Source organism: Centropristis striata, chromosome 23 (genome assembly GCF_030273125.1).
Source record: "Centropristis striata isolate RG_2023a ecotype Rhode Island chromosome 23, C.striata_1.0, whole genome shotgun sequence".
Classification (NCBI taxonomy): Eukaryota; Metazoa; Chordata; class Actinopteri; order Perciformes; family Serranidae; genus Centropristis; species Centropristis striata.
The window spans coordinates 10,000,502-10,015,812 of record NC_081539.1 but is presented as its reverse complement, the minus strand read 5'-3'; the positions used below and the strand labels follow the sequence as shown (position 1 = coordinate 10,015,812).

Sequence of the window (15,311 nt, the reverse complement as noted above, 5' to 3'; positions counted from 1 at the left end):
TGACTAAAATAAACGCGATCAAATATGTTGTAGTGTACTGACATTATCTACTGGAAACCCGTAATCGTTTATATATGTTTGTTGTGCAGGTAGAGGAAGGCTGGTGGGAGGGATTTCTAAATGGGAAGACCGGAATGTTTCCCTCCAATTTCACCAAAGTGATCCTGGCGGAGTCGGAGACGCCCTCCTTAGACACCTCGCAGGAGGAGCTGCGAAGTACCCGCACCAGTGAGTCTCAGCCAATCAGATGGCGGGAAGGCACCCACATATATATATATATATATATATATATATATATATATATATATATATATATATATATATATATATATATATATATATATATATATATATATATATATATATATATATATATATATATATATATATATATATATATATATATATATATATATATATACATATATATATATATATATATATATATATATATAAATAAAAAAAAGCAGCTGGCTCTAGTTGAAATATAAATCACTTTTGAATTTTCTTGACATTTTCAGATAAATAATGAAAATGATTCTACTACATCTACCTTGGGGGTAATGCTGCAACAAACACATATATACGTACTGTGTATTCTGTGTATGCTTAGGTAAAGACAGCCCAGGCAGTGAGAGTGATGGAGGTGACAGTCGGTCAGAAACGGGGTCAGCAGGAGAAATCCAGCCCAAGAAGGTAATCAATGATGGACTGATGATGTGTAAACACTGTCTAATCCTGAGACATGTGACTTTTCTCCTCTACATCCCTGTGCATTAGTCACTCTAAAGGCCAATTCTTTACATTGTTGCAGGGCCGCTCTCTCGCCCTGGGTTCAACCATACCGCACAGTCCATATTTACGCCCCTGACTGTGAGCCTCACACAAAACAGGAAGATGGCGCTGTTTCTTCAGTACAAAACTGAAAAACCAAACCACCTCCTGGGCTTGGGATAGGCTACCAGTCATTTTCACCAAAGTCATTATGTGCCGAAATCTATAATTTGCGACTTTCACAATTGTTTTTAATTCTGTAAGCACATTTAGTACTAGATGATTTTGTTATGAAAGAATAATATTAAGTCTATGTTTAGAACAGTGCAGAACATCACATATAAGCGGCAAATTGCGGCCATTACGGGAGAATACACAACTACAGCCAGTCAGTGAACAGAATCCTGTGGGTCCTAGAAGTCTCGAAACTCAGGAACCTGGAGGGATAGCTCAGGGCCTGTGCCCTTTTCTATCCATGTGTTTGGACTCGTAGTGGAGGGAAAAGTAGGGCTGTAGAGGTAGTAGGGTGCATGTTGGCCAAGGCTAAAAAAGAACCCCAACTGTGATCTTGTGACAGGTTGACCTATGTTACAAAGCGTTTCTTCTCATTTGAAACACATGAACGTGCCTCCCAGCCCCCTGGGTGGGCCCTTCCCTACTTCCTACCCACCTACGTCCAGCGGCCTTGCTCGAACCACACCCATCTTCGAACTCAGCCTTCATTTTGATCTTGACTACACTCTTGTAAAGTTTCGTTATTGTATCTTACATGATTGTAGCGCGTTGCTAAAATCTGTCTACATGCAGACAGTCATATCAACACCTGGCAAAAGTACTGAAAACCACGTCTGTGCTTGTTTCTGCTACAGAACATGTCTCCAAATCCACATTTTGCCACAATGACACACACACAGACTCACAAGGTCGAGGCGAATAAACACAGCTTGTGTTGGTCGACAGTGAGCAAACCGCTAACAGCGATAGGAACAAATGGAAGCTGTGTATTCAGCCCTATTTTGGGAACAATATGAGCATGCAGATAGTGGAGAAGTGGATTATGCTGCAGTAGCGGTGACTAAAAAATCTACTGAAACTTGGAAATTCGAGCTGACTACAGCTGCTGCCACCCACGGAGCACATTGCAAACTCTCACCACCAGGGTTCAGTGTGTGAAAGTCCAACCACAATTTATTTTTGCGACATGTTCCTTTAAATATTGTGGTAAATGTCAGTGTTTCACTGTGTGTCCTCTCACCTGTTTTCACTTCTCGTAGGTCAGAGGTTTTGGCTTTGGTGACATCTTCAAAGACCAGCCCATCAAGCTCCGACCACGCTCTATGGAAGTGGATCCAGAGGGGGACAAGGTGAGTAACACATACACACACACACACACACACACACACACACACAAACACACACACAAACACAAACACTTACTTCATACATTTTTTGATACTGTGATCATTGTATTGTAAGAAGTGAAGGAAGGAAGTCCCAGCCTTGGCTCCTCCTCTTCCTCTGTCTCAGTTTTACAGCACAGGAAGTGGTTTTATGTTGACACACACACAGCGACACACACACAGACACACACATCCTGCAGGGATTTGACAAGCAAAGCAGAAGTGAGAGCTCCACAGGGCATAGAGAGAGAGGGAGAGAGGAGGGGAGGTAATACAGTTTTTCACTGACGTTTACATATTCACACACACTGTCTCCTGCTGCTGCTGCTGCTGCTGCCGGCGCTGATGTAGCAAAGCTCCGTCTGTCTGTCTGTGTGTGTGTTTAACTGGAACCAGAGGAGAGGACGGTAGGGTCAAGTTTTCTTTATTTCTGGTCCTCTCTTTTCACTCTCTTTTTATTTAGGCTTTTGTTTTCTTCACCCATTTCATTTGTCTTATTTTCATCCTTTATTTCTCATGTTCTGCTTGTAATGTCTTAGCCTATTGGTCTCCTTGATGTGCTCTGGTGCACGTGACATTCAGCAGGTTTTCAAGTATTGTGGTTTAGCCTCAGTGCTGTTTAGTCACTGAGAAGGCTTGATGTTGTTGGTGGAGTTTAACCTACAAAAGCAGATTTTGGAAAGGATGCAGCATCTGTTTCTATAAAATGTTGTGTGTCTGTTGATGGTCAAAGTACCATTTCAAAGGCTGTTTCATCCTGCTTCAAATTTTTTTTTTAGGGGTAACATTACTTTTGATCTTCTCTGTCATTAAAAAATAGTCACGTTTATGAATATAGACTTAAAGGGACAGCTCACCAAAGCTCCAAAGACAAAAAAAATGTCTTTCTAGTGGTTTCTGATCATTTAAATACGTTGTTTTTCAGACCTTTTAAAATTTCTGCCATTAAACTGTAAGTTAATAGTTTTAAGAAATTTTAAATTCAGATGAAAGCTCTGCAAATGAAACCAAAAGTAGCTGTCTGGCAAGTGAACACCAGGAGGAAGAAACTAAAGGTTTCAAGTTTATTGATTGTGGTGAACTGACCCTTTAATGCCACATAAACTTAACTGAACATAAATGAAAGAGTTCAGGTTTTCTCCAATATTAACGCACCATCAAGAGTCATAAAGACCCAGATTTACTTCTCCTTTCTTGTAACCAAAAAAAGAAACCTGTACCCAAACCCGCTCTCAGTATGAGGCATCAGGAAACCGAAATGTCACCAGCTTTACTAAATTTGAAACTCTTGGAACTCTTCTTCTTAGTAACCAAACCACATTGAGTTTCATAGATGAAGACAGCGAGAGACACAGGATACAAACAAATTAAATTCAAGGGTAAAGGAAACAAAAACCTGTACGTGAAAGGCTTTAAAAACTTCACATCGGTCACCTTGTAGCTCCTGCAGACATATAAGAGTGAGTGTGTTTGTTCTGAAGGATGTTTGTCAGCCTGTCCTGCTGAGCGGGAGGCTGTTATGTTGCTTTATGGTGAGACGAGTCTCTCCGCGCTCTAATGAGGCTCTGGAGGAGGTGACAGCAGAGAGTCTCCATCCGGGACGGGGGGATGCTGAGTCATGCGAAGCCACGTCAACCTTGTAATTGAACTAGAAGGTCAGCTGCTTGTGTATTGGGTGCTACAGCTACAGTAGTGTTGCACATAGTGACTAGAATAGTCTAAGTGTATTTTACGGTCTGATGATGATTTGGATTATTTCTGTGCCAGTTTTAAACATCTTTCAGCTCTTATTCTGGCAAAAGGGGAAGTTTTGCATTTTCCACCAGATGTTTTTTTTTTCCCAGTGAGTCAAAGTCACTCAGCCTTGTGATCAGCTGAGTCTTCAATCTCTAACAAAACTCTACAGTGTTAAATTTAGGAGGGGCAATAGATCCCTGAGGCAGGGTCATACCAGGCTTATTCAACGGTAGGACAAAATGAAGAATATCTGTAAAGACATACCAAAAAACTGAATAAAATGATTACAAATGTATGTTTTAGTAAATGTTCTGCTCGTATTTGAAGTGACAGTAAACAAGGAATAACTTGGCTTGGAACAGTTGACTAATTTTCAATAATATTGGCTAATTTCCATTCGAGTTATAAGCCTCTTTAACAGTGTCCGCCCATAAAGTTCTGATTCTCTGATGTACCAATATAATCAAATACAACCCCCATTCTGAAATAACTGGGATTCCGTATAAAACACAAAGAAAAACAGTTCAGAACGAGTTTATATTTACTAAAAGCAAAAGTTTGCAGTTTGAGCATTAGATATCTTGTCCTTGTACTGTATTCAATTGAATGTGATTCTGTTTTTATTATGTTTTTCACAGCGTTCTAACTCTTTTGGAATCAGGGTCGTGTATACGATTTTTAGTCTTTACAGTAGAATGTTTAATCTCTTTTGCTCAGTTCTTCAGGAGTGATATCAGCACTTTCCTCATCAAGTCACCCTCTGGTTCGAGTTATTGGGCGATTCAAAATATTTATCTGCAAGGGACAAAGAAATCTGTTATGGATTTATTTACTTTGGCCCAAAAAACGATTATTTCCTCAAAGTCAGCAGAACAATAGAGGCCTGCGCCGAATTAACTGTCAGTTAGTCAGAAGAAAACACTAGTTCACAGCTTGAGTGCAGGACTTATAAATTTAAATGAAGGTACGTTACAGTCAAACCCTGGCCACACACGTTCACACAGTGCTGATTGAGCCAAAGAATCATCACCCCGCTCTTCAGCTCCATAGAGTATTTGGGTGTCTTTTAGCATGTTGTTTTGCTTTCGATGCATTCAACTTTTCTCTTCACCGATCTTATCAACATTGTTTCATGGATGCAGGCTGTTGTACGCTATTTCACATATACTTTAATGTTGTGTTTACAGATTGTTTTGTTGTCCCCATGTGAGCAAACATTTTTTAATTTGGTTGTAAAACCTCCATAGGCATTAAAAGCATTGTCTTAGGTCAAAAACTTTCACTTCCAAACTTATTAATGCTACAGTCGTTCCAATGGACTCACTTGAACGCACCAGTGAAGCACACTACTTCATTTAGGGTTGATTAATTTTGACTCCTTCAGAAACTTTCAGAGTGACTGTAGAAAAGGAACGTGCAGGCTTTATACTCTTGTTTGAATTTCCTGCTCTGGTCACACTTTGATTCACAATGACGCAGATGTAAAACAACCAGATGTTCAGTACAGTGAATGCAGCTGTGGGGTTGACCACGAGGTTCCCTTTTCTTTATGAAACTAAAAGTGGTCAAATGTAAAAATGTCTGTCTGACGCCTGCTGCACTCTAGACGACTTTCAAATCCTAGCTGATTCTAATAATGTGGGTGACTGACCACAAACATAATGACAGATTTAACTTTTTTTTAAATATTTAATCATAACACACACATTAGCTGATTCAGTCAAAACACAGGACCACACGCATGGTGGGTTGTAATCGACAAAAGTCTTAAATATAGTTGTTTTTAAATATGTGTACACATGACATCAGCCTTGCGTATCGTGTGGTGGTTTAGAGCATTGGTTGTTCATGTCTTTTTTTCTACGCACTTGTGAGATGCGCTATGCTATGTCTTGGTACAGCCGTGCATGGTGAAAAATGATGCAAAAATGGAGTGGGGATGGTGCCGATGGTGTGTTTTGTCCACCAGTCATCAGACGCCTGAGCTGGCATAAGATCAAGCCCCTCAAGTGTCGTCATGTTTGTTTACATTACAACCATTAAATTGACGTAGTGACGGTGACGTCACCCATTGGTTTGTGGACTGCCTGTTTGAGGCATCGAGTTCAGCTTTACACTCGTTGCCATCTTGTGTCGCCATCTTGTTTTCGGAAACGGGGAGCAGACCATGACTGTGGAGAAGCGAGAGGGATCTGACGACACTGACTACACGCCTCTCTACACCAGCAACCTGACTGAGAGAAGCCGCTGCTAATTCATGTTAGCATTAACTGAGATGTTCATTTTTGCTAGCAAAAAAACAAAACAAAATGTTTTTTACTTACCGAAGAAAAATGAACAGCGACTCCTTGGAGTGTCTGTTAGTCCAACCCAATGCTGAACAAGACATTTTTAATGAACAAAACGTTCAAATAAACTGTCATAAAGTGAAAATACAATGTGGGTCAAAGTTATGAGACCTAACTGGTAAAAGTTATTTTTTTATTAGTATACAACTTGAACTTTATTAACACAGTGCCGTGGATACGCATTGTTCTGCTTCTCTTCTGATGACGGCTCGCCTTGTTAGTGACCTGTCAATCAAAGGTAGCCACGCACCAAATCATATGATTCTTTATCTTTATCTATTTTCTTCTAAATGGGGCCATTATTTACACTATTAACATCAAATTGTCTTGAGGAAGATTTTTTACTAGTGATTGAGACCATAGTGTTGTCCTAAATAAAATCGATCCGAGGTAGTAAATCAAGTGAGACGTTTTCTCATTTCGTATTGAAATGAATGGACCGAAATGCTTTTGCATCTGCTGTCAGCACCCCCTGTTGAAATTTTGTGGTAGAATGCAGCTTAAGGCACTTCCTGGTTTGCCTCACTGTTCAGAACCGAGGTTGCCTGATTCCAACATGCACATTCGGAAGCTCTACTTCTGTGTTTTATTTGAGCCCTTACACGGTCTTATTCATGTAGTGCTCCCTCTAGAGGAATCCTCCAGTAACGCACATTGTACATAGGCAATTATGTGAAAATTTACGTTCACTATTCAGCCGGTTGTTTATGCGTGTGCATGATTCAAAAGCAAGTTTATTTGAGCCTTAAGAGGGGTCGTCCCTACATGTTTGATATTTTCAATTTGAAAATCCAGTCGGTATCATGAAGATAATGTCCCCTCGGACTAAAGGATCATTAGAGTAGATAATCTATTCAGATCAGCCTCGATTGTCGGGAGGAGCGAATCTGACCTAAAATCTTCCCGTCCCCTAGAAAAGGGCTGGCATTAACTGTCTGAGTCCTTCCAAAAATAGTCATGTCCCTTTGGGCATCAAGAAACTCTTATTGGTCAGTTCCTGTTGCCTATAAGAGGCCCAGAAACATGTGATACTCGGACATGGAAGCTCTGTGATGTTGTAACGATGTCTCAATGCTTGTGGCACCACATGGGTCTCATTAGAGAGGGATGGGGGGGTAGAAAGGGAAGGGTGCAGAGAGAGAGGAGAGAAGCTGGCGGGGGAGGTGGTGCGGGGGTTTTTTTTAAGGTTTTTTTCTCTCGGGCCGAACAGAACAGAGCAGTGTGTGTGTTCGGGACAGAGCGGGTCTTGTGAATGCTTGTGTGTTTTCCTGTGGAAGAGCCACCCTGGTTCCACAAACACTGTCGAGGGATCCACTCCAGCCGGACAACAACGGCTCCTTTAACAACCTACGCCACACACACACACATTCATACAACACACTCGTACACACTGCATGAAGTCAGCTTTGTGGTTTTTGTGCTAAATGGGATCTGATCCTCTCTAATTAGCTGGTTAGATCGGAGCTGTGGGATAGTGCTGTTCACTGGAGAAAACGGATTATTTCCAGTGTGATTGTTGTTTATTTTTGTCTCTGTGTATGATTTTTATTTTCTAATCCTTCCTTTGTGAATGGTGCTCATTTTTACATGATTATGTTTTGCTAGTTGTTGTTTTTAAAATATTTAGTTGTATTAAGTCATGCTGGCAGCATTACTGTAGGGATGGCACTGTTGGGTCGATTTGTTAGTTGTTATTGAAACACATAACAACTATTGGATGGATTGCCATTAGGGATGGGAATAATTAATCGATGATCGATTTTCAGTCCTCACTGAACTGAAACACACCGATCGTTCAGTTCTGCGGCCGTACGTCAATAAGCCAATGAGCTGAGAATTGAGTTGGATAAAGCTACAGTTTGCAAACTAAAAGTTGCAATAACAATTATAAAACACACAGAAATACAAAAATATCAATTTGGGTAAAACTAGCTTACTGTTTTAAACCTTGCTAGCATGAATTACTAGGTCTACTTTGATCCAAAACTTATTTAAACCCAAAACACACTTAAATGTACAAGATTACTGTGAAAACTAACCTCATGCCTCTTTGGGGGCTAAAACATAAAACATTGAACCCCTTGACGTTATCTTTACAGTTTAATCTCAGTTGAGTTAGTTTTACGATTGACAGGATCAAGTTTTTTTTCGTCCTTTCAAAATAAAAGCATCCATTATCAAAACAGGCTTTTGCATACCACTGTATATACACACATATATATACTTGCGATTAATCGATTAATTTATCGTTCTACGTGAAAGATAATCGAGTTGGCAGGTTTCTTCCAAATGCCCATCCCTAATATACATTTAAAAAGTATGGTTCCCATTGGATGAATCTTACTAACTTTGGTGATCCTGTTGCTCTAACTCCACATGACATAACATGACACTTTTGTTTTTAAGTGAGGTGCATCAACAGCTATTCCATTTCCATTTAATTTTCAGTTCAGACATTCATGTTCCAACATTTGCTCCAATTTTGGTGATCTTTAACATTTGATCTTCCAACAGGAATCCCGTTATAGGAGACATGTTGATTTATTTGAGTTATGAGCAATTTATGATACCTTTCATTTTGTTTATATTTTTGGAATTATGCATATTTGGGATTTTGTTTATTGATATTCTTATACTTGTACCTATATCAATATTATGCACAATGTGATGGATATTTGCATTCTTGTGACTATTCAGACCCAGACTCACGTACCATTTAATCTCTAGAACCTCGTAGAAGTCTGTACTGACACAATGACCATGCAGAATATCCTGTGACTTTATGTCAGCATGCTGTTTATCTCTGTCCTTGGCCAGTAAGAAAGAACAAGATGAGATGCTGCTTTTGTAACTTTCTGAGATAACATGTAACCATGACTTCATTGTCAGAAATACATAAAAACTGACCTTGCTTTTCTTCGGGGGTCACTCACTCAGCTCGTTTATTGGCCTGTGCTGTTGGTCGACCTATAGATGCTGGATTAAACTGAAGAGAACTCTGACTTGATTTGTTTTGTTCAACAGTAACAACAATTTCCCTCAAGATAAATTATCTTATTGTATCTTAAAAGTTTAATTTATCCAGTTCTTGGGTTTATGACCAAAATATCTCCAACTGTATGTTAGTTTAGTGCTTATAAGCAAATGTTGGCACGATAATGTAAAATTAAGATGAACGTAACAAACATAATTTACGCTTAGTTATTTGTTTACTAAATTTGTTAGTTAACCAAAGAAAGTAGATATTTTGTTTAGCTTTTTTCAATACTAGTCAAACATAAGCAATTATGCCACTTTGAATTGTTTCTTCCATTGAATTAAATACTATAGCTAGAAATTTTGAATTGATGTATCGTATAAAACAGCAGTTTTTAGTGTAAGTGCCACATCATTTTTATACACGATTTTGTGGAGCCATCCATTGCAGATGATGCAGAGAGTCAGTTTCTGTGCATCAGTGCTAGTGAGTGAGTGAGCTCTGCGGCTACTGCCACACCAACCACAGCTGAATCAAACCAGGTCACTGTATCTCTGGAGACGTCTGTGAAACTCACTGTGGCAAGCGCAGGAAGTCCCAAACAAACACTGAGTACACCGCCACTTACAAAACAACGTTATATGCTGTAGATGTACTGTAAGTGCATCTGAGGATGAGATTTGTGTGTGAAACTAAAAGTTCCCATCCATCTGTCCTTCACTCAGATCAACGAGGGGAAAGCAGCGAGTGTTGCAGCGGAAACCATGAAGACCGAACCTGACGGCAAAGCCAAAGGTGAGAAGTTACAGCTTCTGCTATAAAGAGAAACAGTATGAAACATAATGTAATTTCCACTTAAGCAGTCTGGTAAGCCAAGGAAACTTTTCTTTAATTGTGTATTATTTTCCCAAGCATACCAAAGTTTTTAGATCACTTCCTACCTTTCATTCAAAACCTTTCCTTTCTTTTGTCACAGTATTGTAGTTGTGCCAAGCCACCGGTTTGAAAAGACTTCCTTGCTGATGTGTTCAAATGCTTCTGGAAAACTCAAAGTTTGGGATTTGCGTGCGAAAAGTATTGCATAAACAAGTTGTGTTGAAGCAAACTTAAATCCAAATGACAAACGTGGATCTCTGGGAAACTTTTTTTTTTCTTTTGCATGTACATGATTTACATTTAGCAAACAGATAAAACATGCAAAACCACCACATGCTCTTTTACAATCAGATTTGCCCTGCTCTGCCTTTTTTATTGAAGCCTACAAAAAAAAGAGCAGGATTCTGTGTATTTTTTCTTCATTTTACTTGGCAATCACAGAATCACCTGTCCTCCCAATTCATCCGATTGGACAATGTTATTTTGTAACTCAAGCCGTTTGGAGTAACCTGACCTGGTTTGTTACACAGAACCATCAGAGAATAGGAGATCATATCCAATAGGTAGGGAATAATATCTCCTAATATCCCATTTGTGGGAGATAATATCTCTGAAAATCCCGTTTGTAGATAATTTCCCAAATATCACACACATAGGAGATAATATCTCTGAATATCCTGTATGTAGGAGATAATTTCCCTATATATAACATGCATAGGAGATAATATAGCCAAATATTGCGTACATTGGAGATAGTATCTTGTATGTAGGACATAAACTTTTCAGGTTTTGGCCACCATTCCCCTCAAAAAGTACCTTGTTTCTCAGCTGTTAAGTTTTATTTTTCTTGACTTTGTTTTGAATTTGATTGGCAGGGCGGGAGTTATGTAAAGTCCTCTTTCCGTATGAAGCACAAAACGAAGATGAGCTGTCACTCAAAGAGGGCGAAATCATCAACATTATCACCAAGGTAACTCAGTTTATGTGTGTGTGTGTAAAACTCTGCTTATGTGTGGGTGTGTCTGCTTCCATTCATGCATCATTTGGTTAGCTGGATTTGTTTCAGCAGGTGAAAAACATTTGCATCCAGGTGCACATTAAATTCACCAACCAGTATTTAAAGTGAAGTTCAGACTAAACACTTTGCTGTGTTTCGTGCAGGAGTGTGCTGATGCCGGCTGGTGGAAGGGGGAGATCGGAGGAAGGCAAGGTGTCTTCCCAGATAACTTTGTCAAGCTGCTAGAAGTGGAAAAAGAGGTGACTTTGTTGTCTGTTTACCGTCATATTAGAAGCCGAGGAAGTCTCAGAGACGTGATACATTCTTGAAGTGTCTTTCTAATGCTCCTGCGTCTGTGTGTCTCCAGAGACCAAAGAAACCGCCGCCTCCCAGTGCACCTTCAGCTAAACACACCACAGGTAACGGCAACAGCTCATTTCTTCTCTCTCTTGTGTTTTTATGTTTTGAGAGAAACAAAAAAAGACAAAAACCTGTAAAAACTGTGACCTGTAGAGAAAAAGTCGGAGGTTAAGAAGGTTCCTCCTGAGAGACCTGAACATCTGCCACAGAGAGACCAGGATCGAGGTACACTCTAACCCTGCTCAGCACATCTCCAGCCTGCAACTTTCTACTGATCTGTTCAGCTGGCAATGGACAGATCAATAACTAACATGCCTAATATTACTAATCCAGCATTCGACTTGCCGGATAGCATTGCTGTATAAAAAAGGAGATACGATTCAAACATGCTGCGGGTTTGTCCGTTGAGAAAAACCAGGGTAACACTTTACAATAACCATCATTTATAGATGGTAAATAGACCATTTATAGATGGTAAACAGATAGTTTATTAATGTTTAATCATCATTTATAAACCGTATATAGGCCATTTAGAATGGTGAATAGAAAATGTAATAATGTTGAACTATAATTTATGAATGCCAAATAGATTACTTTACCATAAACAAACATAATTATTAGATAATTAATAGCTTTACACTCATGATAACATTTTTAACACCATATTAAGTATGTAAATTATTTCAAAATGATTCATAGACCTTTAAGAAATTGCTTGAAAACATTTAAAGATTAAATATGCATAGAATTTTGTAAATGGTTAATAATAATTGGTTTATAAACCATCTATAAATATCACTTAGATGGTTATTGTAAAGTGTTACCAAAACCAGTTGCAGCATATTTATCCTCCATTATAAAGCGAAGGAGCCGAGTTCAGATTGAAGCAACACTGTCAACAGTCTGTGTGCAACAGGAAGCTTTGGGGCACTGTGGTTTTAATCTTGACGAACGCTGGTATGAAACACAAGCTTCCAACTGTCTCATTATGTCCTACTCATACAAGACAATTATCATTTTTTATGACAAATGCTACATGCACAGTATTTGACCCCAGTAAGTGAGGAGTAACTCAGTGGTGTGGGCCGTGAGCCATAACTGTGATGATAACTATAGCTATAACGATGTGAGCATCCACACTGATGAATGATAATATCTGTATACAGCAGCACCCAGTATGCACTACACACTCCAGCTGTTCTGGAGCCCCACATGTCCCTCATATTCTGCATTATAGTGTTTCATAAGTACAGGGTTCGTACGGGTGCTTGAAATCCTTCAAAATGCTTGAATTTAAATGTTGTATTTTAAAGGTTTAAAAAGTGCTTTGATTTTGGATAAAGTGCTTGTAAATGCTTGAAATTCTTACTGTATTTCTCTTGCAATCTGACTATATCCATCTATAGACTATAGATAATCACATGTTCAATGTAAATAATAATGAGTAGCCTATCTGAAATGAAGACCGTTCCTCCTAAACGTGTAATACCATCGCTGTTGGTATCGTTGAGTGAAATTACCCCTTTTAGCATGTAAATACTCATCTAAAACATGCAACTTACAACCATTGTAAGGTCCTGGAAAAGCTTGAAAATGGACCTTGAAAGTCCTTGAAAAGTGCTTGAATTTGACCACTGAAAAGTGTATGAACCTTGTAAGTACCATCAATTAGCTTACAGAAAGGGGTGGTCAGAAACTGCAGATAAAAGCTCTTGATTTAGCTCTTGTCTGTCATTACTCCTATTAATAACATTAACAAGATCAAGAAAATCGTTAAAAAGTAGCAGCCACTGCCACACTGCCATGATAGATGCTTTTGTTTCCAACAAATTATTATTACGTAAAGTTTATGACGTGCTGTAAATTCTGATGGATTTTGATTGGCTGTCAGTGTTCCTATCGTTAATCAAATCCCTCTGAAAGTTGACTCAACAATATCCCCAGCCACTGTTGTTGATGTTATTGATGTGGTGTGGACCACTGCCTTAATCAAAATTAAGATCAATTTATTTTTGCTCTATTCAAAGCCACCAGACTCCCTTGACAAAATCAGTAATTTTGTTTGTGTTATTATGTGATTATGGTGTTTTAAAAGGTTAGTTGGGATTCACCAAAGTCACAATGTTTGAATTCAGAACACACACAAAAGCACAAACAAAATTACCCGTTTTGTCAAGGGAGTCTGGTGGATTTAGAATGAATTGATCTTATTTTCTAGTGTAAAATCTGTTGTTGGTGTAGATTTATTTCCTTGTTTTATGAGAGATGAAGCAGTGTTACAGATTCTATGAGGATGTTCTTAAAAATGAGCAGTTACTTCATTAAATAAATCACCTCTCTTTAAGGTTCAATCTCATGCTTACTCTTTAAACCAAAAACAAACGACATAATCCTACTGACTCCTGATCTTCCTGATCCTCTTTGGTCTCTTGTTTTGTTTTTCCCTCCCTTTTCTGCAGCCTTGGGCGACTCCTGACCTTTCTTCTTCTCCTCTTTCTATTCTATAACAACATGCTCTGGCTTTGCTTTAGTCTGGCGTCGTCAGATTTAGCTCCTACCTTCATCCCTTGTGCTCCTACTTCGCCATCACCTTCTTATGCATGTCTGTGTGAATGTTCACTTCTACACGTGTGTATTTGTGTTGTGCAATGTGTTTTTGGTTTAAATATCCATTTGTGTTTGTATGATTTTGTGTGTGCATGTGTAGGTGAAGATGTGAAGGTTGGAGACATCCCCAAGCCCTCCATCCCATCTAGCCTTCCCAAGAAACCCCTCCCCCCAAAGACAAGCACCTCCTCTTCCTCCCTTCCCCCGCGGCGTCCTGAGAGGCCGCCCACTCTAGCGTCAGTACACACACACACACACACACACACACGCTCTTACGAAAGAAAAATCATATATACCCCTGAGCGAACACAGCCTAACGTTGTTGTATGGTTTACCTGCTCAGGTGTGAAAGCCCCAAGTCTGAGGGCGGGGCTTCGACACCCGATTCTGCCCCTGACAGGTCACATGATGCTGGTGAGTTTGACTGACAGGAGCTTCGCCCAGTGAGACACAAACGGTGCCTCAGTTACGGTCACAGCGCCCTCTCTTTGCTTCTTCACCTGAAACTTTTGCTGCAGATGTTGATCAGGTGTGTGTTTGTGCTTCTTATGCTTTCGCGCAGACGTGGACCTGGACGCGGTCGTGGCGTCGACAGAGAAGCTGAATCATCCCACTGCGTCCAGGCCGAGAGTCACAGACCGCCGGCCTCGCTCACAGATCATCTCCGCAGTAAGTGTTTACAGTAAAACCCATCAAGAAGTCTGTGATTGATTTGATTGAGAATTTATTTGAACACAAAATAAAAGATGAACAATTAAAAACAAACGGACAACAATAAATACAAGACAACATCACAAAATGAAACAACAACAAGACAACACTTATTTGTGTTCAAAAGGAGTGGGAAGAAGCCAAAGCTTATTAAATCCCACCCCTTCTTCCTATGTTAATTTACTATATTCAGTTATATAACAACAGTAATATTTATATATATGTATGTATAACACATAGTAATGTAGAATATAAACCTATTATTACCATTATTAACATACATAACTTGTTATTATCTTACACACACAAGTACACCTACACCCATGTAACAAACAATAACACACAAAAAAAAGAAAAATAGTAAAAATACATTTAAAAAATAAAATGTCAACAATAACCACCTACTGTCATTAATACTAACATTTTTGACAATGCTGCTGTTAATGTACACTTTTGTGTCACAATCAGTGGTGGAAGAAGTACTCAGATCAAAAAAGTACCAGATAATAGGCGTGTTACTTTTT

At 39.2% G+C, this 15,311-nt stretch overlaps 1 protein-coding gene across 1 annotated transcript in view; it reads left to right on the top strand.

Moving 5' to 3' along the window:
• Nucleotides 1–15,311, top strand: part of sh3kbp1 (SH3-domain kinase binding protein 1) — a 40,307-nt gene that overhangs the window by 19,860 nt on the left and 5,136 nt on the right. Inside the window, exons 5-15 of the mRNA XM_059327052.1 lie at nt 90–228; nt 614–696; nt 2,049–2,138; nt 9,962–10,031; nt 10,988–11,082; nt 11,274–11,369; nt 11,477–11,528; nt 11,623–11,694; nt 14,177–14,312; nt 14,420–14,490; nt 14,639–14,745. Of these exons, the coding sequence (XP_059183035.1) occupies nt 90–228; nt 614–696; nt 2,049–2,138; nt 9,962–10,031; nt 10,988–11,082; nt 11,274–11,369; nt 11,477–11,528; nt 11,623–11,694; nt 14,177–14,312; nt 14,420–14,490; nt 14,639–14,745 (1,011 nt within the window). The remainder of the gene's footprint in view (nt 1–89; nt 229–613; nt 697–2,048; nt 2,139–9,961; nt 10,032–10,987; nt 11,083–11,273; nt 11,370–11,476; nt 11,529–11,622; nt 11,695–14,176; nt 14,313–14,419; nt 14,491–14,638; nt 14,746–15,311) is intronic.